At 40.4% G+C, this 22,074-nt stretch overlaps 1 protein-coding gene across 1 annotated transcript in view; it reads left to right on the top strand.

Moving 5' to 3' along the window:
* LOC140734920 (uncharacterized) overlaps nt 1-22,074 on the top strand; it is a 127,424-nt gene that overhangs the window by 43,270 nt on the left and 62,080 nt on the right. The window contains exons 9-15 of the mRNA XM_073059624.1: nt 1,301-1,377; nt 1,473-1,522; nt 6,214-6,409; nt 9,366-9,476; nt 16,224-16,323; nt 17,985-18,105; nt 21,690-21,753. Of these exons, the coding sequence (XP_072915725.1) occupies nt 1,301-1,377; nt 1,473-1,522; nt 6,214-6,409; nt 9,366-9,476; nt 16,224-16,323; nt 17,985-18,105; nt 21,690-21,753 (719 nt within the window). The remainder of the gene's footprint in view (nt 1-1,300; nt 1,378-1,472; nt 1,523-6,213; nt 6,410-9,365; nt 9,477-16,223; nt 16,324-17,984; nt 18,106-21,689; nt 21,754-22,074) is intronic.

Below are 22,074 nucleotides of genomic sequence, written 5' to 3'. Positions count from 1 at the left end.
AAAAAGTTCTTAAGTCCTGGCAGTTGAATTGTAAAGCCTAATGGCATTGGGGAGTATTGACCTCTTCATCCTGTCTGAGGAGCATTGCATCGACAGTAACCTGTCGCTGAAACTGCTTCTCTGTCTCTGGATGGTGCTATGTAGAGGATGTTCAGGGTTTTCCATAATTGACCGTAGCCTACTCAGCGCCCTTCGCTCAGCTACCGATGTTAAACTCTCCAGTACTTTGCCCACGACAGAGCCCGCCTTCCTTATCAGCTTATTAAGACGTGAGGCGTCCTTCTTCTTAATGCTTCCTCCCCAACACGCCACCACAAAGAAGAGGGCGCTCTCAACAACTGACCTATAGAACATCTTCAGCATCTCACTGCAGACATTGAATGACGCCAACCTTCTAAGGAAGTACAGTCGACTCTGTGCCTTCCTGCACAAGGCATCTGTGTTGGCAGTCCAGTCTAGCTTCTCGTCCAACTGTACTCCCAGATACTTGTAGGTCTTAACCTGCTCCACACATTCTCCATTAATGATCACTGGCTCCATATGAAGGTAGTGCAGTAGCCATTGTCTATATAAAATTTTGTAAGGCATTTGACAAGGTCCCACATGATAGGCTAGTCCAGAGGTTGGCACTAGTTCAAAATAGATTTCTTATCAAAGTATCTTCTCCTTTTTCAACCTTGAGGTTTGTCTCCTTACAGGCAGCCACAAAACAAAGGAACCCAGTAATAACAAAAGAAGGCTGTCAAACACCCAGTGTGCAGAGAGACAGAGAGAGAATAAACAAATCGTGCAAACAATAAAAGCAAGCAAACGGCATTCAGTACTGAAGCTGACAACACCAGGCATCCCTGCAGCTGAACCAGAAGGCCGCTAGTTCAGGCCACAGCCTCAGCCCAGCACAGATTTTATAGAAAGTGGTTTGCGCTTTCTATAAAATCCAAGATCTCATTCTCTTTATGTTTCTGAATGCACAGAAAATTTAAATTCAATCCTTTTCTCAGCCATTTTCCACTTATATCCTCTAAATCCTTTAGCTTAGGAGAAACATTTGTTACACTGTTCATTTTCTTCGATGCTGCACATTGAGTTCATATCATTTTGCACTGATGGAGGCAAAATAAGGTTGGAGCCTCAAGATATCAACATGGGGTAAACTTAACATGACAGCTTTTACTTTAGAACTATTTTTATTACCTTTCAATCATTTCAAAAGGTTTTGTTAAACATTTTGGCCCTGTGTAAAATTCTGTGAAAAGATATATTTTTTCCAATGGTTTATTTTCAATGTTTTTGTACTCAGTGTCTGTCCGAAAGCTTTTGAAACTTCCATTAACAGGAATTGTTGAGATTGACCCAAATACTTATCGAGAATATCATGTGAGTATTGTATTGAGCTGAATTCTGCAATTTACTGTTGCACGTTAATTCTGTTGTAGTTTGTTGACTTCAAGTTCCTTTTGTTTTGTTGGTAGTTATTTTTTGAGAGTAATACAAGAAATAGGAAGCTGAAGGTGAACACACGGTAAGTAATTTTAACACGATTTTGTCTAACAACAGCATGGTAGTGCAGTGGATAGCACAATGCTTTACAGTATTAGTGACGCAGGATCAACTCCTGCGTTGTCTGTAAGGAGTTTCTACGTTCTCTCCATGACAACATGGTTTTCACCTAGGTGCTCCAGTTTCCTCCCGCAGACCAAGGACATACTGGTTGATAGATCATTTGGTCATTGTAAATTGTCCCGTGATTAGACTAGGTTTTAATCGTGGGGGTGCCGGGTGGTGCGGTTCAAAGCTCCAGAAGGACCAATTCAGCACTGTACATCAATCAATCAGTCAAAGGTTTCCAATGACATCCATTACTAAGATTTTCACATTTATGGCTAGAATAAGAGATGCCTTTTAACTAATTCTAACTTTAATTAATTGAAGTATCTGTCCCTTCAATATAAGCCAAAAGCCGTCCCAATTCCAAATGATAGAACCTTATGTTGCTTCTATTGCATGACTTGTATTGATGTGATTCTGAGGATAATCTATCTGAATATGATGGTAAATCATATACAATGAGAAATGTCTTAACAATTTTCCTCCATATTAGAAGTGTTCTTTCTCTTAGAAAACTAAAGGTCATCAACTTAAATGTGTTCATTGATGCTGGGTCAGGCATAAAGAAGCTGAATACTTTCTGGAACATTCTGTAATTTGTCATGGCTTTATGACTTTCTGACTTTTCATTATGAACGAGTCCCTGAAAATGAATCTTGAATTGCAGGGTTTGGGATTGTTCTCCACTAACATTTTTTAAAAAGAGGAAATAATGTATGTAGCATTGCGTTAGCAGTTTCTCTGCTCTAAGATGTGTGACGATACTTGTCGAGTGTGCTGCCACTGCTCTCAAAGGAAAGTAACAGAGCCAGAATTATCTGCACAACATACTTTATTGAAAGCAATAAGCTCTTGTCTTTGTGACAATGCAGGTCACTGGGTGTATTTAAGGTGGAGACGGGCTCTTGATTAGTCTGGGCGTGAAATGTTATGTGGTGAAGGCAGGACCATCAGGTTGTGAGGGAAATGGACCAACTATGATAAAATGGTAGAGCAGACTCAATGGGCCCAATGGCCTAATTCTGCTTTTATGTCTTATGCTCTTATGAGGTGGTACAATAATGTAATAAAAGTAATATTGTCCAGTTCTTAAAGATAGACTTTATGTTCCAGACTGATTCCTCAAAAAATGTCATAAATCCAAATAAATCATTGATTATTTTAGTCATAATATTATACTGTTAACAGTTTGCATCAATAGACAATCATATATTTAATCAACCATAAATTCATTTAGCAAACACGAGGAAATCTGCAGATGCTGGAAATTCAAACAACAACACACACAAAATGCTGGTGGAACACAGCAGGCCAGGCAGCATCTATAGGAGAAGCACTGTCGACGTTTCAGGCTGAGACCCTTCGTCAGGATTGGTCTCGGCCCGAAAGTGAAGGGTCTCGGCCCGAAACGTCGACAGTGCTTCTCCTATAGATGCTGCCTGGCCTGATAAATTCATTTAATTGTGTTACCTCTTTCTTCACTAACCCCTTTAAGGAAAGCTGCACTTGACATCCCAGAAATATCCAGTCCAGACACTGTTAGTTCCAATGGATCTCCTATCCATGGAATCTTCCTATGCATGTGGTCTTTTATCTTGTCTGCAGTTGTCCTTTACACATTATTTTCTTCATAATCATGAATACATTGTGTGGCATATTTGTCCATTTTCTTTCTACTGTTACTGTATACACAAACTATTCACATAACTCTAATCAACTATGACAATTGTTAGAGTTACACTTTGGTTTTGATGCTATGTATGATGAACTTAATCACCACAATTCACCACAAGTTGCTTCCTAAGGGTGTCCATCTTTTTTGTCTCTGCTTCCAACCTGTCTAACACTGTGATTCCCAACCTTTTTTATGGCGTGACCCCTCACCATTAACCAAGGAGGTCCATGGACCCCAGGATGGGGATCCCTGCTGTAGATACCAGACCCTTTCTCATTCCTAATGTCCATTGATCTCACAAAGTTACTTTCTTTGGCTTTCCCTTTGTCTCCAAGACTTTTCAACCCTGCCATGACAATTTTCAGTCTTTCTAATGTAGTTCCCTGGTTAGGATTTCCACTGCTATGCTGTGAGGTAGTTTATATTAGTAGTTTTCTGTAAAAGCAATGCGCCTACTTGGCTTCAGCTAAGATAAGTATCCATCTTGTCCAAATTAAGAATGTGAGTCAACCAATCAGGATTGTGGGATGTGAGAGAAGGTTCCAGAGATCTGTGGGGAAGAGTTTCCTGAAGGACGGTAATTTGGTTTGGGGTCTTTTGGTGGGAGCTGCAGAGTGGTGCAGAAGTGAAAATGCCACAGAACGCCATTGGAAGGAGAATCCCCATTGCAATAAGTGTTTTGTGCAGATGAATGGCTCCAAGGAAGAAGGGCCAAGACTTCTGAGAGAGCCAGTTCATTTGAGATGAACTTCAAGGGAGGTTCAGAATGTGGCGGGTCCTTTCACGCAGATCGTGGGTCCAGCACGTGAGTGAAGAAATACACCCCTGAGTAGTCCGGTATGAGCTCCAACGTTAGTGTGCAAGTTGGACTGGTTTAACTGTAATGGGCCCTTTTATTTTTCTTTTCTTTTTCTGAAACTGTTTGCTAGAGTTGAGATTTGATAAATATACATTCTTTATAATTTTGTGCTGGTGTATGATCCGTCATTTCTGAGCAATCAATAACTGTATTTACACAGCACTCACTCAAATCGAGGTTCCTTTAATCGGAACATCACGACATTCCTGTTTAGTTGAACACCAAATCATACTGAACTTAAACGTATATTGTTTATGAAAGGTGACCTTCTCACCGCTGAGTCATGTGGCTGTTAGCAGAGCCGGCTTATGAGCCAAGTCTGTATATGAGCCCGGTGAGAGAGTTACACTTGCAACACTGTGTCTATACTGGGTTGAGTTATAACTTTATGCTCGCAAAGACACCCTTTAGTGGTTTGGAACTTCTAATACGTTGCAAGGAATCCTCTCAGAAAACATCACCTATGAGTTAAAATGCTTAACTCTCCTTTCAATTTTCAGCCAATTTGCTCCAGGTTAGCACACATCCTCTGAAATCACCTTAATGAGCACTAACATATAACACTGAAGATATCCTCAAGTCTCCACACAATTATTTTATGGACTAAGTGGGCCATGTTCTTAATAATCATGGCACTTCAGCATGTGTTGCATTTTGCAAAGCTATTTTTTGCAGTCTAGTCTTAAAATCAGTGAGATCCAGTAGGTCTAACCAATGAAATTGCTGATGCCCCAAGGTTTATTATTTTTACTGCTGAGAATTTTTATTAACCCCTCTGGCTCTTTTTGGAATTCTCATAGGCACATCTTGACACGTTCTAAATTAGTTTTCAAACACAGCATTCTTCTTCTCTCAAGCCCATCACCCCTGCTGGTGCATAGGCCACTGACAGCAGCTGACCAGAGTCCTCAGTCCTGGGCCAAATGTTGATCAACCCTGTGGCTTCTGATTTCCTCCACACAACTTCATACATGTTCTAGGTGAAGATCCCATCTCTCCCAGGAATGACATTTTAGAAGCTTCTGTTGATGTTACTGTAGCTCTGGGTTATTATGGGGTGGGGTTGTTAGCCCCACACTCAATCTTTCTCTTTTTACAGCTCTTTTTACAACTGAGCCGCAGGGCTCCATACTACTAAAAAATGCCCGCAGATTATTTTTACAAGTCATTTTCATTTTGGTTAAAATGGAGTTTTCCCACTGTTGTTGGATTGATACTGTGTCTCATAGTACTTGTTTTATATATGAAAATCTGTAAATATTTATAAATGTAAAATATTTATAAATTGTATTTTGAGCACTGCTCATATTTCACATTCAGTGACATGTGAATGAAGAAGTTGAAATGCAAATTTTTGAGCAGAGGGTGGTGAGACGAAGATAGAAAAGTGTTTCACAATGTGAATACAGTTTGAGCTGAAATTATGCTCAAACCAGAAAGTCTACTTCATCGGAATTAGATTCAGAATCAGGTTTAATGTCACTGGCATATGATGTGACATTTGTTGCTTTGCGGCAGCAGTACATTGCAATGCATTGTAGTAAAAGCTGTAAATTACAATAAAAGTATATATAAAATAAATAAGTATTGGAAAAAGAATGTGTAAAAAATACTGAGGAAGTGTTCATAGGTTCATTGCTAGGGGCCAATTTAACAGGATTAAACTGGCTGACTTACTGCAGGAACACTGTAGTGTAACTAAATATTCGTTTTATCCAATTTGCATTAATATTTAACATTATCAAGGGGATGCTTGGGAATAGAAGAGCAGGCAGATTCTAGCCCGAGTCCAAAGTTGTCATGTATTGCATTTAAAGCATATTGTGCCACACTCTGTGTGCATTAACTGAATAAATTATTTTATTTATCTTTCTACCTCTAAAAAGGTACAAAAATATATAAGAACACAATAGCTACAGATGAAAATTTTGCCTGTTAATGTGCGGATGGTGAATTAAGTGTATAATATCTATGCACTGTCATATTATGAGAGATTTGAAGCTCACAATTTCTTAATTTAAAAAGAGTTGCATCCTTAATAAAATACTAAAGAACGTTATTACATGAACAGCTTTTTATATGAAGTTTTCCCCGGAACTCCTGGTCATTGGCAAAGAATTTTTTTCCAATCTGTGAAGAATGGTGACTTCGAAATTGTGAAAAATATGATCAAGTTTTTCAAGGATAAAAGTCCTGACATTATCCATTCACAAGAACCAATCTCTGGCAATGGATCTCTGCATTTGGCATGTCTGAAGGGACATTTTGTAAGTATTAATATGTTTCCATTCTTCTGCATTTTATATTGTTGGAGAAATAGTTTCCAATTTATCTTGCCACCATTATATTTTAAATAATATTCTTCATAGACAATCTATTACAAAATGGAATCACACTGTAGATTCCTCCAATGTTTTAGTGCAATTGGTCAGCAGAAGATATATGATGTACTTTAAAGAGTCTGGAAATATTCTTTGTCAGATCTACAAGCAAAGGATTATTTCATGTCATGGAAATATGAAGGTGCTAAAACTCAGACACCACCCTAGCCATTTTTTCTTCCCTGTAATCCCCCATCCTTCTCCATCACCTCGTTCCCCTTTCTCTAAAGAGCTCACCACCAGTCCCGGTTCTACCGGAAGGGCAGATCCTGATGCACCATTGCGTGGCCTAGAATGTGTAGCAGGACTATGTAGTTCATGTATCTCATTTAAAATGAGTGTGCCTTAAGCCTATCCATCCCAATATGAGGACCACTCAATATAGTATCCCAGCTAGCATCGTACTTTCAAATTCTGGAGACTGGCAGTCCAGTCTGCTGAAACTCTTCTTATTTACTATGTTTACTATCCTGGGGAACCTTTGATTTATTGGCCTTGTACATACAACCTTCCTTCACAAGTCATGAGGTAATGTTGCAGCTCCATAAGGCTCTGGTTAGACTATACTTGGAGTATTGTGCTCCGTTCTGGTCAGCTTATTATAGGAAGGAAGTAGAAGCTTTAGAGAGGGTATAGAGGATGTTGCTTGGTTTAGAGAACATGTCTTATAGGAGAGGTTGAGTTAGCTAGGGCTTTACTCTTAGGAGCAAAGGAAGATGATAAGTGACTTGATAAAGGTGTATATGATTATAAGAAGGATAGGTTCAGTGGACAACCAATGAGTTTTTCCCAGAGTGGCAAGGTGAATGGAGGAAAATCGATGGGAGATGACATGAGTAGGTTTTTTACATGAAGTACAGCAGTAAGTGTCTGAGATGCTCTACTGGGGGTGGTGGTAGAAGCTGATACCCTAGGGACATTTAAGGAAATCTTAGATAAGTACATGGATGTAAGAAAAATTGAGGGTTATGGGCTGGTGGCACAGTGACATCAGCGCTGGACACCGGAGCGAAGGTTCCCGATTTCGAACCCAGTCGGGCCGCTCCCGGGCACGCCTTCCATCCGTGCCGGGTGGAGTGTCAAGCTCGCAACTCGACCTCATTAAAAAAAAACTGCGCTGTGAGAAGGACGTGGGGGACCACTCACAGAATCTTTCCTCCAAGACAACCGCTTGATATTAAAAAAAAGTTGTTGCCGAGGCTCTGGCAGAGTATGACACACACAAAAAAAAACAAGGGAAAGGTTAGATTGATATTGAAATAGGTTAAAACATCAACACAACATTATGGATTGAAGGGCTTGTACTCTTGTATGTTCAATTAAGAATCTGGTTTATAAACTTTATTAGTAACAAAATCAGATGAATCTTCAATCATATTTCATATAACAGATAAAAGCAGATCAGGCCATTGAGATTACACTGGCTCACAGACCAACCCCATTCTTCCATTAACTTACCTATTTCACCTCCCCCCATTCACTTCTATATTTGGAGCCATTTACAAATGACTAATTACAATGTCTTCATGAAACACAGAGAAATCAAGCTTCAATCTACCATTCACATCCAGATTTTGTAATGTTCTCATTTTGAGGATGTACAGGAGCTTGAAGAACCACATTCAATGTTTCAGAAACATCTTCTTTCCTTCCAACATCATACTGTTGAATGACTCATGAACCCATGAACACTACCTAGCTGTCCCTTTTCTTTTGCACTATGTATTTTTGTCCTTTCACCGAACTGCTGCAACAAAGCAAAAACTTTGGCAACATGTAAGTCAGTGATAATCAATATGATTCTGAATTTAATTACATTGGTAGTTCACAGTATGACTGAGTGAAGAATATCTTCATTATGAGATAAACGAAGAGGTAGCAAACATTGATTAAAGTGTCTACAACAGCGAATACTGTTCACAGCAGAGATGCCAGCATTAATGCGATGTACAGTACCTGCTATGCATGGTGGGCATGTAACCAGTTTCCTTGGATGTTAACCCTATAAATTTTACGGGGCACTGAAATAGGAATTGACATTCTATTTAGTTCTTTGACTCACTGACAGAAATTTTGAGCCTACCAGAAAGGGAAGATTCTTGGCTCTTCTTAGAAACATGAACACCACTTGCTTTATAGGGAACAATGAATTTATAAGCCAGATATTTTTGACAAATATTTCTTTGGATGTATTTAGACATTTTTCTAAACCCAGTTGCTACTTGATAATTACATTTTAGTCACCTATGACAATACTATTAATTAAATGTATGTAAACATTAAAATATATGTAAGTGCATGCTACAATTACCCATCTAGCATAATTTTTTTTTCCCAATAGTACACCCTCTTGTCATTAGGTAGCAGGTCCTTAGTGTTATAATGCTTTTGTTATTGTGAAATGGGCAGAATACTTGACTGTTTACTTCTATGACATTTTCTAGTTTAATATTCTAATTCTCTCCCTTCACTCTATTGCAATGGCTCTGAGCAAACTGGCTACTGAGGATCTGCTTGCTTTGACATTACGTAAAAGGATTAGGGTTAGGGTTAGGCCATCAGATTACATGCATCATTAGTCCATAAGCATGATTCATTTATTTATTGTGACTTATAATAATTTTTATGTATTACACTCTACTGCTGCCATATATCAGTGATTATAAACCAGATTTTGATTCTGATTCACCAGCTATAAACAAATCTCAAGGAAAGAAAAATCAAAGTCAAAAACAAATTTTTTAAAAAAAATTTTGTATTAAAATGTTTTGAGGGATTCTGATTGTTTTTTCTTGACAGACTTCTTCAATAGATTCATGTTTGTGTCATTGTTGGTTGACAGGAGATAGCTCAGGAGTTGTTGGAGAATGGTGTGTCTCTTGATGCAAGGGATGCCATGGGCTCCACTCCATTCTTCTGTGCAGTGGAGGGACAACATCGTAAAATATGCCAGGTAGATTCATTTTATAACTGCAAAGTGATGCTTTTTCTAAAGAGCAGAAATAATGCTGCCTCCATTATAAATTCTAGTAACTGCTTTTATTGATCTTTTCTGTGAAAGAAGTGATCTATTTGACCAGACCTGGTCACAAGCTTCAGATTTATATGTTCCCTATATAAAAATACATTTTAAAAGTGATTTATTATTCCAAACATCACTAATTACGATTTCAGAAATTATCCCGTGCATTATTTTCTTAATGAGGTGTACATTTGGAGATACGGGAATTATTGCAGGACTTTTTAAGAAATGGATTAATATTGTGCCCAAGATTGTGAACTGCAAGGTTAAAAACATTTCTAGGGAGAATAATACTCAAAGGATATTGATCTACACAATGTGAGATTGAAATGTACTGTGCTTTGTTTAAAATGGGACTTTGGTTTACATAATAAAAAAAAACCCTTACATTGTAATTAAGTTACTGAATATAGGCTGAAAATAAACCTAAGGAGAGTTTCTGAGATAATACAATATTAAACATAATTAAGAAAAATCATATACATTACAAAGTCATTCCGGTCACGTCCACCATGTTTTGCCAAAAATCAAGGAATCTAATTTCATGTAAGTATATTGACACTTGGAAAACAAATCGCTTGGAAGCGCATAATGAAATAAAAATATACACAAGTCCTGAACTTAATTCCTGAGTTTACTTCTTTGCTTCTAGGTGTAGTGGCACCTGCACCCGGACTTCGGAGCATGAGGTCCTGGGTTCAAATCCAACTGGCTCCTTGCACGAGTTCCTTCTGCGCTGGGTTGAGCATTGAGCTAACAACTCTGCCTCATAAAACACTAATGCACCAAATGAGGCACGGGGAGGAACTTTACCTTTAACCTTTCTTGGTGAATACGATGTAGCTTCTCTATTCCTGATTGACCTTGAGAAGCTGCTGCTTTTGAACTGCTGCAGTCCAGCAGGTAAACGTGGTCCCTCTGTGTATTTAGTCAAGAGATCCACAATTCTGACCTGTAATAAAACACAGGCTACTTTGTGTTCTATGGCCTTCTTTACTGTTGCTGAAAATGCATTTTAATGCAGCATATTCAGTAACACATATGGTATGACTTATGCCATGAAGACTGTTGAACACCGGTTAGCACAACGCATTGCAGTATCTGTGACTTGGGTTCAATTCCCGCCGCTGTCCGTAAGGTGTTTGCTCTCTGCATGACCCTGTGTGTTTCCTCCGGGTGCTCCAGTTTCCTCCCACAGTCCAACGACGTACCGGTTGGTAGATAATTTAGTCACTGTAAATTGTCCTGTGACTAGGCTGGGATTAAATTGAGGTATTGCTGGCCGCCACAGCTCAAAGGACCGGAAGGGCCTATTCCGTACTGTATCTCAATAAATATAAATATTCAACCTCTGACTTTGTCTTGGAGTCACAATGGAACAGCAACCAATGAGGAATTCAACAAGTCAGGTAGCATCTGTAAACAATCGACATTTCAGACTGAGGCCCTTCATCAGGACTGGAAAGGAAGGTGGGAGAAGCCAGAATAAGAAGGAGTGGGGAGGGGAAGGTGTGCAAGCTGGCAGGTGATAGGTGAAACCAGGTGAGGGATTTTTGCATAATGGGGCTTCTTAAGTTTACAGCCAATGGCATCCACACTGGATGTTTATGTGAGATGAGGAGATTGTAATACCATTCAATGTTAAGGTGGATGACTTTAGATTCTTGTTTGGGAGATGATAAATGACAGCTATGTGGTGCAGATGTGATTTGTGACTTAATGGCATATGTCTTGCTGCACATGAGCATACACGAGGAAATCTGCAGATGCTGGAAATTCAAACAACAACACACACAAAATGCTGGTAGAACACAGCAGGCTAGGCAGCATCTATAGGGAGAAGCGCTGTCGATGTTTCGGGCCGAGACCCTTCGTCGGGACCTCTGATGGTCTCTGAAGGGTCTCGGCCCGAAATGTCGACATCGCTTCTCCCTATAGATGCTGCCTGGCCTGCTGTGTTCTACCAGCATTTTGTGTGTGTTGTTGCACATGAACATGGCTGCTTTATATTCTGCAGAAACTGAATACCGTTGAATCTTTACTGAGATCTGCATTTTCTGACTTTATGAAGGAAGGAAGGAAGGTCATTGATGAATGGGATGAAAATAGTTGGTCCCAGGACACCTTATTGCAGAACTCCTGCAGGAATGTCTTGGGGAATGAAATGGCTGCCATTCAACAATCATAGCAGTCTTCCTTCCAACTAGATTCAGCTCAAAGTTTAAGAAGTTCAAAGGACATATATGTCACCATATATAACTCTGAGATTCATCTTTTTCTGCAGGCATGCTTAAAGTTAATTCAAAGTAAATGATCAAAGTACTTATATGTCACCATATCTATAGCAAATCTATCAAATAGAAACTTAAACAGGATCAGTGAAAGATCAGCCAGAGTGCAGAAGACAACAAACTGTGACCATGCAAATATAAGTAAATAGCAATGAATAACGAGAACATGAGATAATGAGGTAAAGAGTCCTTAAAGTGAGATCATTGATTATGGCAGCATCTCAATGGATGAGTAAGTGAATGTAATTATCCCCTTTTGTTCAAGGGCCTGATGGTTGAGGGGTAGTAACTGTTCTTGAACCTGGTGGTGCGAGTCTCGAGGCTATTACACCTTTCAATATGTGGTGCTTCAATGGACATAGAAACATAGAAACATAGAAAATAGGTGCAGGAGTAGGCCATTCGGCCCTTCGAGCCTGCACTGCCATTCAGTATGATCATGGCTGATCATCCAACTCAGAACCCTTTGCCTGCTTTCTCTCCATACCCCCTGATCCCTTTAGCCACAAGGGCCATATCTAACTTCCTCTTAAATATAGCCAATGAACCGGCCTCAACTGTTTCCTGTGGCAGAGAATTCCACAGATTCACCACCCTCTGTGTGAAGAAGTTTTTCCTCATCTCAGTCCTAAAAGGCTTCCCCTTTATCCTTAAACTGTGACCCCTCGTTCTGGACTTCCCCAACATCGGAAACAATCTTCCTGAATCTAGCCTGTCCAATCCCTTTAGAATTTTATACGTTTCAATAAGATCCCCCCTCAATCTTCTAAATTCCAGTGAGTATAAGCCTAGTCGATCCAGTCTTTCTTCATATGAAAGTCCTGCCATCACAGGAATCAATCTGGTGAACCTTCTCAGATTTCCTCAGATTAGGGGAACAAAACTGCACACAATACTCTAGGTGCGTTCTCACCAAGGTCTTGTACAACTGCAGTAGAACCTCCCTGCTCCTGTACTCAAATCCTTTTGCTATGAATGCCAACATACCATTTGCCTTTTTCACCGCCTGCTGTACCTGCATGCCCACCTTCAATGACTGGTGTACAATGACACCCAGGTCTCGTTGCATCTCCCCTTTTCCTCATCGGCCACCGTTCAGATAATAATCTGTTTTCCTGTTCTTGCAACCAAAGTGGATAACCTCACATTTATCCACATTAAATTGCATCTGCCATGAATTTGCCCACTCACCTAACCTATCCAAGTCACCCTGCATCCTCTTAGCATCCTCCTCACAGCTAACACTGTTTTCATCCTCAAACTTGGAGATGCTACATTTAATTCCCTCGTCTAAATCATTAATATATATTGTAAACAACTGGGGTCCTAGCACTGAGCCTTGCGGTACCCCACTAGTCACTGCCTGCCATTCTGAAAAGGTCCTGTTTACTCCCACTCTTTGCTTCTTGTCTGCCAACCAATTCTCTATCCACGTCAATACCATACCCCCAATACCGTGTGCTTTAAGTTAGCACACTAATCTCCTGTGTGGGACCTTGTCAAAAGCCTTTTGAAAATCTAAATATACTACATCCACTGGCTCTCCCCTATCCACTCTACTAGTTACATCTTTAAAAAATTCTATAAGATTCATCAGACATTTTCCTTTCACAAATCCATGCTGACTTTGTCCGATGATTTCACCTCTTTCCAAATGTGCTGTTATCGCATCTTTGATAACCAACTCTAGCATTTTCCCCACCACCGACAGTTGATGACATTTTTTCTCACTTTGATAACAATTAGATTTGTCTTGCTTTCTGTGGACAATGCAGGAGCAAAGTTTTTTCATCCCTTCTCACCCTTAAAGAAGTTCAGCTTTGCAATTGGAACCTTTAACCAAGCAACTTAATTCAGTTTGAATTTATATCAGGTACAAATACTCTTTCATGTCACTGTGGTACTTTTAAACTATTCCACTCACAGATCCCCATCTTGTGTGAATGAGTGTTTCTGGGTAAGATCACTCCTCAGACTGTCAGTCCGAGCCAAGCACACTTTCTTTTATTCAACTGTAACTTTGGCTCCTCCTGCATCTGCAGTTCTGATATTCATATCTCTTGCTCTTGTTCAGCCACATGATTGATCACCTAATCCAAGTTCTCCTTTCTGACCAGCCACCTGTTCCATGATTTGTTATTGTTATTTGGCTGTGAAGGCCTTAGATGCTCGGCACATCTGAACGATTTGTCTATGCTGCACATCTCGGTTTAACAGTCCACTGATCCCTTGTCCTATTATCTTCAGCTGCTTGCTCTACCTTGGAAGAGTTTCAACTGTTCAGATATTTGGAAGTTTGAATGATAATACATCATTATTTTCTTTACTTTCCATCAATTGCAGGATTGTAGCTACGCTATAACAGCCTGGCTAGAGGCCTGATTGGAGCAGATTTACCTAATTAATGTACAAAGTAAATTCCTTCACTGACACTTTGAGCTAAACACTTACTTGTCTTAGTCTTTTGACAATGTCTGCTAACACAAGTCTTAGACTGATCTTCATAGACCACCGTATTGAATGTTATGATTTGAGAATATTGCCCAATAATGAATTATTAGGATAGATTTCCAGTGCAAATTTCCAAGTGTTCTTGCTAATTCATTCCATAAGTGACAACATGTTTTGGATTTTCATGCGCATCTGTGGTTTCTAGAAGACCTCAGTTTTCTCATATCTGTTTGAAGTATTTTTTGTGAATTCACTCATGCATTAGGCTCCTGGAATTTAGCAACTGAGTGCACAATTGGGGCAGTTCCCAAACATTATATCTGAGAATCCACTCTTAACAGCCGGTACTGGATTTTACCCAGCAGACAGTTGATTTCAATAAAGGACAGGTGCTGTGTGGGGTTAAAATAATGGTAGCATTGTTTGAGTTTATCTGACCCTTTGAAAATAATCTAGTTTCTCTTTCTTACACATTGTAATAATTTTTTAAATGTTAGTGTTTTTTTTTTAATTTAAGAATTTTTTTTGCCTCTTTCCAAACATCAGGGCTGGTAGTAGAGGTAGATATGATAGTGGCCTTTGAGAGACACTTAGATGGGCAGATGACCCTAATCACTTTGACACTCACTAATTTTTATTGATGCTCCATATTCCTATCCAGATGCGTCACGGCTTGGCATGGTAACTGCGCTGCCCAAATCCACAAGAAACTGCTGAGAGTTTGGTCCCAGACCCACCTCCCCTCCAAGGACTCTGTACTTCTTGCTGCCTTGGTAAAGAGCCAACATAATCGTAAACCCCCGCCACATAACATCACCCCCTTCCTTATCAAACAGATTCTAAAGAAATCTGAAAGCACGTACCACCAGGCTCAAGAACAGCTTCTATACCACTGTTATAAGACAATTGAGTGGTTTTCGATAAGATGGACTCTTCACCTGACAATTTAACTTTGTTATGCCCTTGAACCTTATTGTCTACCTGCACTGCATTTCCTCTGTAACTGTGGTACTTTACTCTGCACTCTTTCACAGTTTTACCTCAATGAATTTTTTGATGAATTGATGTGTGTAAATGGTATGTAAGACAAGTTTTTCTTGTCTTACCTCGGTACCTATGACAATAATAAACTAATTTATTGAATATGCAGAGAATAAAGGGACGGAGATCACGTGCAAGCAAAAGGTGTCATCAGTTCAATTACAAACAAGAGAAAATCCGCAGATGCTGGAAATCCGAGCAACACACACAGAATGCTGGAGGAACTCAGCAGGCCAGGCAGCATCTATAGTGTACTAAAGGGTCTCGGCCCGAAACAGTGACGGCACGCTTTTCCACAGATGCTGCCTGGCCTGCTGAGTTCCTCCAGCATTTTGTGTGTGTTGATCAGTTTAATTAGTTTGGCACAACATAATGGGCCAAAAGATCTGTTCCTACGGAATACTGTTCTTTGTTCTCTGTTCACATGTAGGAGGCTCTTTGGGGCGTCCCCCTACTGTGGACATTTACTACTGATTGGAGCCTGCTTCATTCAGATAGTTGCATTGGAAAACCTATGTGGGCTCAGGCCTTAAGACAGCAACAAGCTCAGTCCCCACAAATCTATGATCTTTTAGAAACTCTTCAAAAGCTATTCGCAGGATAAGCTTAAACAACAATATTATTCCAGATAGCAATGCTTGGTATATTAAAGAGGTTTCAGGAATAGTATCAGCATCCTAACTGATGTGTGAGTATGCTCAGTGTATTACAGCAGTCAAGATATCACAAAGTCTTATTTTTTACTCATGCACATAATTAAGCCATTACAAAATGCGTTGTGTGTCTTGCATGTGTTCCACATTGATAGGCAATTTATTTTCTGGTTGTATTTAATATATTGCATTCCATTAAGTTCCAGTAGTGAATCTGATTATTTTGTGGTTCCACATTACAGCTTTTAATTGAATGGGGTTGTGATGTACATGCAAAGAATCTGAAAAATAATACAGCATTTGATGGCATTCAAAGTGAAGAATTCAGGAACTTCTTGCTGAGTAAGTTGACACATTTCATACAGTATAATTATAAAGTATTAGTGTTTTCTCTTAAACATCAAAGGCTAATTTGGATACATTAGTCTGGAAATGCATAATATCAAAATAGCAACCAAGGTCAAAGGCTATCCAGAATGAGTCCCTTGTAAATAGCCCTGAAGAAGTGTCAAGGCCCGAAACGTACTTACTGCCCAATACGCCGCTGGTGTTTAGGGCAGCAATGAAAGTCTTCCATCTTTCTTCATCACGTTAGTAGCTTCCTCTCACTGCCATCGGTCACACAAGTCCTGCGTGGGGACTCAGGAATACCGTCACTCTCAGATGTAGAGCGATTCTTGATGGCTGTTTCTGTGACAATTTTGTTTGACCAGTCAAGGTTGTTAGCCCTGAGCTGAACCCCTGACCCTACAGGAATAGCGAACCACTTTTAGTCTGGCCTCTACCCTTTGAAATGCTTGGTACAGGTGACGCTATCGAGCCAAAGCGGAAGGTCCGACTCCAGCTAACATAGCTCTACAGGCATGCAAACCTCCAAACCCAATGACAAGGTTGTGGTCCTCTTGGAAGTCAGCCTGAAACATCGACTGTTTGTTCTTTTCCATGGATTCTCCCAGACCTGCTAATTCCTCCTGCATTTTGTGCGTATTGCTTTGAATTTACAGCATCTGCAGACTTCCTTGTGTCTAGGCGATTTTTAAACTGTCTTTATTTCCTTCTGAAAACTTGTATCTAAACAAGACAATTTCAAAATTTGTTTTCTTAAATACTTGGCATCATTACTTAGCAACTCTGTTATTGGCTATGGTATGAAACCCAGATAAATCTAATTTCAGAGAATTGCTGCCCTCTCAACCTAGCCCCAAACTATCGATAATCAGAGAAGTCACAGAAAGAGTCATCAAAAATTTTGCTCTTGGTGCCAATTTTTGGCTTTTTCACAAACACTTGGTTCAAAGCCTCATTGATCATAAAGATTGGAATGAGAAAATTCATGGAGGGTTTTGAAAACAAGAATGAGAGTTTATCTATTATGCCAGAGCTTAAACATGATCTATCTAATGTAGGTCTTTGAGCATAAGGTGACAGATGAATGGACCTTGCAAATAAGCAGTGGAGTCATAGATGATGTGTATGCAGAGGGGAAAATGAGAGAGGCCTTAATCAGAGAATGAAACAGAAAGGCCGATAAAGATTGTGAACAATGATTCCTGTGGGTCCTTCTTACTGCTGAATACGTGATCATTTATACAAGGATAGGAAGAAATCAATAGCTGGAATGGAAGCACAAGAGATTCTGCAGGTGCTGGAAATGCAGAGTGACACACAAGACTCTGGAGGATCTGGAATATGTATACAAGAGATTCTGCGGGTGCTGGAAGTCCAGATTAACACACACAGCGCTGGAGGAATTGGAACGCAGCAGTGTTGGCATCAAATCAGTATGGTCAATGTTTGAAGTAATAATCTGCCAACCTTCCACATGTCTGACAGTTATTAGCTTTGCAAGTGTTCATAACCCCAGTATTAAGGTGGTTGGCACAAATGTGTAAGTATTTTGGCATCTGCAGTGACACAAACTGTATGCTCCAGAATTTAATTTTATGATGTCTCTCTTTTAAAATTCTTCTTCTGAGCTTGTTTTTTTTTCAATCATTACCCAGGTTACCATGCACACTGGTCATCAGCAATCCCTCTTATTACCCAAGGGGACACAAATGTCCTTCACAACATCGTGCGCAGTCTCTTAAACAGAAAGAACTTCATGAGCAGTCCAACAAGCAGGTAGTTTCTTACATCAAGTCAAGTCAAGTCGCTTTTTATTGTCATTTCGACCATAAACTGCTGATACAGTACACAGTAAAAATGAAACAACGTTCCTCCAGGACCATGGTGCTACATGAAACAACACAAAACTACAGTAGACTATGTGAGACAACTCAAGGCTACACTAGACTACGTAAAACAACACAAAAACTACACTAGACTACAGACCTACACAGGACTACATAAAGTGCACAAAAACAGTGCAGGGCAGTACAATAATTAATAAATAAATAAATGATAAACAAGACAATAGGCACAGTAGAGGACAAATTTCAATATAATAATAAATGATGTAGATGTCAGTCTAGACTCTGGGTTTTGAGGAGTCTGAAGGCTTGGGGGAAGAAACTGTTTCACAGTCTGGTTGTGAGAGCCCGAATGCTTCGGTACCTTTTGCCAGATGGCAGGAGGGAGAAGAGTTTGTGTGAGGGGTGCGTGGGGTCCTTCACAATGCTGTTAGCTTTGCGGGTGCAGGTGTGGTGTAAATATGTGTAATGGCGGGAAGAGAGATCCCGATGATCTTCTCAGCTGACCTCACTATCCGCTGCAGAGTCTTGCGATCTGAGACTCTGTTATGGATATTACGCACCTTGTGAAATTTTGGTGGCAGGATATAAATCGGACACACAGATAAATAGTGTATTGCTGGAATTCACTGCCATTGGGTGGTGGAGGCCAGACTGCTACGTATATTTAAGGTGAAGATAGATAAGTATTTGAAAGATGAAGAAATTGAGGTTTATAGGGAACTGGGACAGAAAACGAATTGAGGTCAATATCGAGCAGCTATGATCATATTGACTAGCAGGGAGGCTTGAAGGGTCTGGTGTTTCTCAGAATTCCCACCAACGATGTTCGGCTTACTGACAGTCAGCTCTTGTTCTGTCTATAGGTACAATGTTATGCACCTCGAGTCTCCCAGTACCTCACCTGTGTCCAATATCTGCCAGGGCCCCAGCACTTCCTTCCCTTGCTTCCCACAAATATCCCTGGGTATTCCTGGGATTTATCTGCTTTTACACACCACAGCACCACCAACACCTTCTCTTTCATCATGTCAATACGTTCCCGGACATTTCTATACTCTTTTTTGAATTCCCTTGCTTACATGATCTCCTCTCTGATAAATAAAGGTGAGAAACGTTCATGCTTAATGTGGTGAACTAGATATACCTGTCTGACTGCTCCTGTGGCTCCTCCCACAGACCCTGCTGACTGCTCCTGTGGCTCCTCCCACAGACCCCCTGCTGACTGCTCCTGTGGCTCCTCCCACAGACCCCCTGCTGACTGCTCCTGTGACTCCTCCCACAGACCCCCTGCTGACTGCTCCTGTGGCTCCTCCCACAGACCCCCTGCTGATTGCTCCTGTGGCTCCTCCCACAGACCCCTGCTGACTGCTCCTGTGGCTCCTCCCACAGACCCCCTGCTGACTGCTCCTGTGGCTCCTCCCACAGACCCCTGCTGACTGTTCCTGTGGCTCCTCCCACAGACCCCTGTATAAAGGCGACTGTGGGCTGCTGCTCTCCCTCATTTTCCCCAGGATGTAGTGCTGTTTATTCTTCCAGTCAATAAAAGCCAATATCTCACTTCCTAAGTCTCAGCGTGAGTTATTGATGGTGCATCACTTAACACACATATTCTCTGGCTTCACACTTAGATGACTACACTAATCCTTAAAGGGACCTATTCTCTCCCCAGTTACCCATTTGCTCTGATTATGCTATAAAAAACTCATAGGATTCTCCTTTACCTTATCTCTCAAGGATATCTCATGTCCCCTTTTTACCCCCCCCCGACTCCCTGCTTGTGTACTCTGACCTTTTTTACACTCCTCGAGGGACTCACTTGATCACAACTGCTTACACCTGACTAATGCTTCCCTCTTTTTCCTTTCAAAACCTCATTATCCCTTGTTAAATAGAATTCCCTCATCCTGCCACAATGTTGCAGCTCACTAATATTTTCCAAGCTCTGTAGTAGGAGGAAGTTACCAGGTGGACAAAGAAAGAAGATTAGAGAATATGCACAAACCTTCCTTGAACTAGTGTAATATCCCAGTTGAGTCCTAGGACTCCATGGGGAAGAATTTATGGCTTCTACACTGGCATCATTTGTCACCACAGAACACGCAAAAGAGGAACAGAAGCAAGTAATGTCCAAAAAGCCTGGTTTGACTACAATATTACAGTGGAGGTTAATTGGCCACTGAACATCAATTACAAGCTGTATAAAAATCATTCATTACTTACTGCCTTTCAATTTTAAATGTTCCCTCTTAATGTCACAGTTAATTTACATATGGGACTGGAACAGTCTTATTTTTGTTTAAAAAAATGAAAAGTAAGGAATTTTAGATGCTGAAGCTCTGTATTAAAACCAGACAATGGTGGAAATATCCCAATGTTCAGGCAGCATCAATGATAAGAGCAGAACTGAAATGTCATTTAATCTGTTCCCTTCTCCACATGTCACCTGACACCCTGAGTATTTCCTGTTAATGTCAACATATGAATTGTTTTGTACAAAAATATAAGGTTTTTGAACCTTTTGAGCTGTTATCTTTATATTGTTCAATTGTGTGTGTGTGTGTGTGTGTGTGTGTGTGTGTGTGTGTGTGTTGATATCATCACCATTGTGTGCTGCCTCATATTGACATGGGCAATCATGGTCTTTCCATGACCATGATTGTTCTTTGCAAATTTTTCTACAGAAATTGCCTTCTTCTGGGCAGTGTCTTTACAAGATGGGTGACCCCAGCCATAATCAATACTCTTCAGAGATTGTCTGCCTGGCGTCAGTGGTCACATAACCAGGACTTGTGATATGCACCAGCTGCTCCCATGGCTTCACGTCTCACTGATCGGGGGGCTATGCAGGTGTTACACCTTGCCCGAGAGTGACCTGCAGGCTGGTGGGGGGAATGAGAGCCTTACAACTCCTTTGGTAGAGACGTATCTTCACCCCACCACCCAAGATATGGAAGCAGATTTAGGCAATTCTTCCCACAAATCTGCTCCCCCATTCAATCATGGCTAACTTCTCCAATCCCATTTTTCCCATAACCCTAAACCCCCACTTACCAATCAAGACCCCATTATTTTCTTATTTAAATGCTCCCAATGGCTTCACCTCCACAGCCCTCGGTGGAAATAAATTTCACAACTACACCATCCTTTGTCTAAATAAATTTATCCTCGTCTGTTTTAAAGGGACAACCCTTTATTCTGAAGCTGCACCCTCGGATCCCAGACTCTACAATGAATGGAGACATCCTCTCCATGTCTACTCTACACAGGCCTTTTGGTATCCAGTAGGTTTCAATGATATTCCTCCCTCCCCCCCCCCCCCCCACCACTCATCCTTCTGAACATTCAATACAGACCCAGGGACAACAAACACTCCTCCTATAGTGGATCTTTAATTCCTGGAGCTGCCTCGTCTCCAGATTGCTGTATATCTATTTGATGACTTCATTGTTAGTTTAAACTATTTTAGCATAAAGTGGAGATAGACACCAATTAAAAGTTCTCCATTTTTCATAGGTGTATTAATGGCAGCACCTTGTTACACGCAGCCACTTATTTTGGAAGAACAGATATTGTGAAAGTAAGACATTATTTATTATTACCAAAGCGTGAAAGACGATAATGCTCTTCACTTTACCATCTGGAATGTAAGTTTTCGGTATCATATGATAATGTAAGGTGGTTCCATTTGATCAATTAAAAGATAATAGATTTAAAAATGTCACACAACAGCAACAATATAAGGAATACACACAAAATGCTGGTGGAACGCAGCAGGCCAGGCAGCATCTATGGAAAGAAGTACAGTCGATGTTTCGGGCCAAGACCCTTCGTCAGGACTAACTGAAAGAAGAGGGTCCTGACAAAGGGTCTTGGCCCGAAACATTGACTGTACTTCTCC

Source organism: Hemitrygon akajei, chromosome 10 (genome assembly GCF_048418815.1).
Source record: "Hemitrygon akajei chromosome 10, sHemAka1.3, whole genome shotgun sequence".
Taxonomy (NCBI): domain Eukaryota; kingdom Metazoa; phylum Chordata; class Chondrichthyes; order Myliobatiformes; family Dasyatidae; genus Hemitrygon; species Hemitrygon akajei.
The sequence above is the reverse complement of the archived record's forward strand: the minus strand, read 5'-3'. Positions and strand labels throughout refer to the sequence as shown.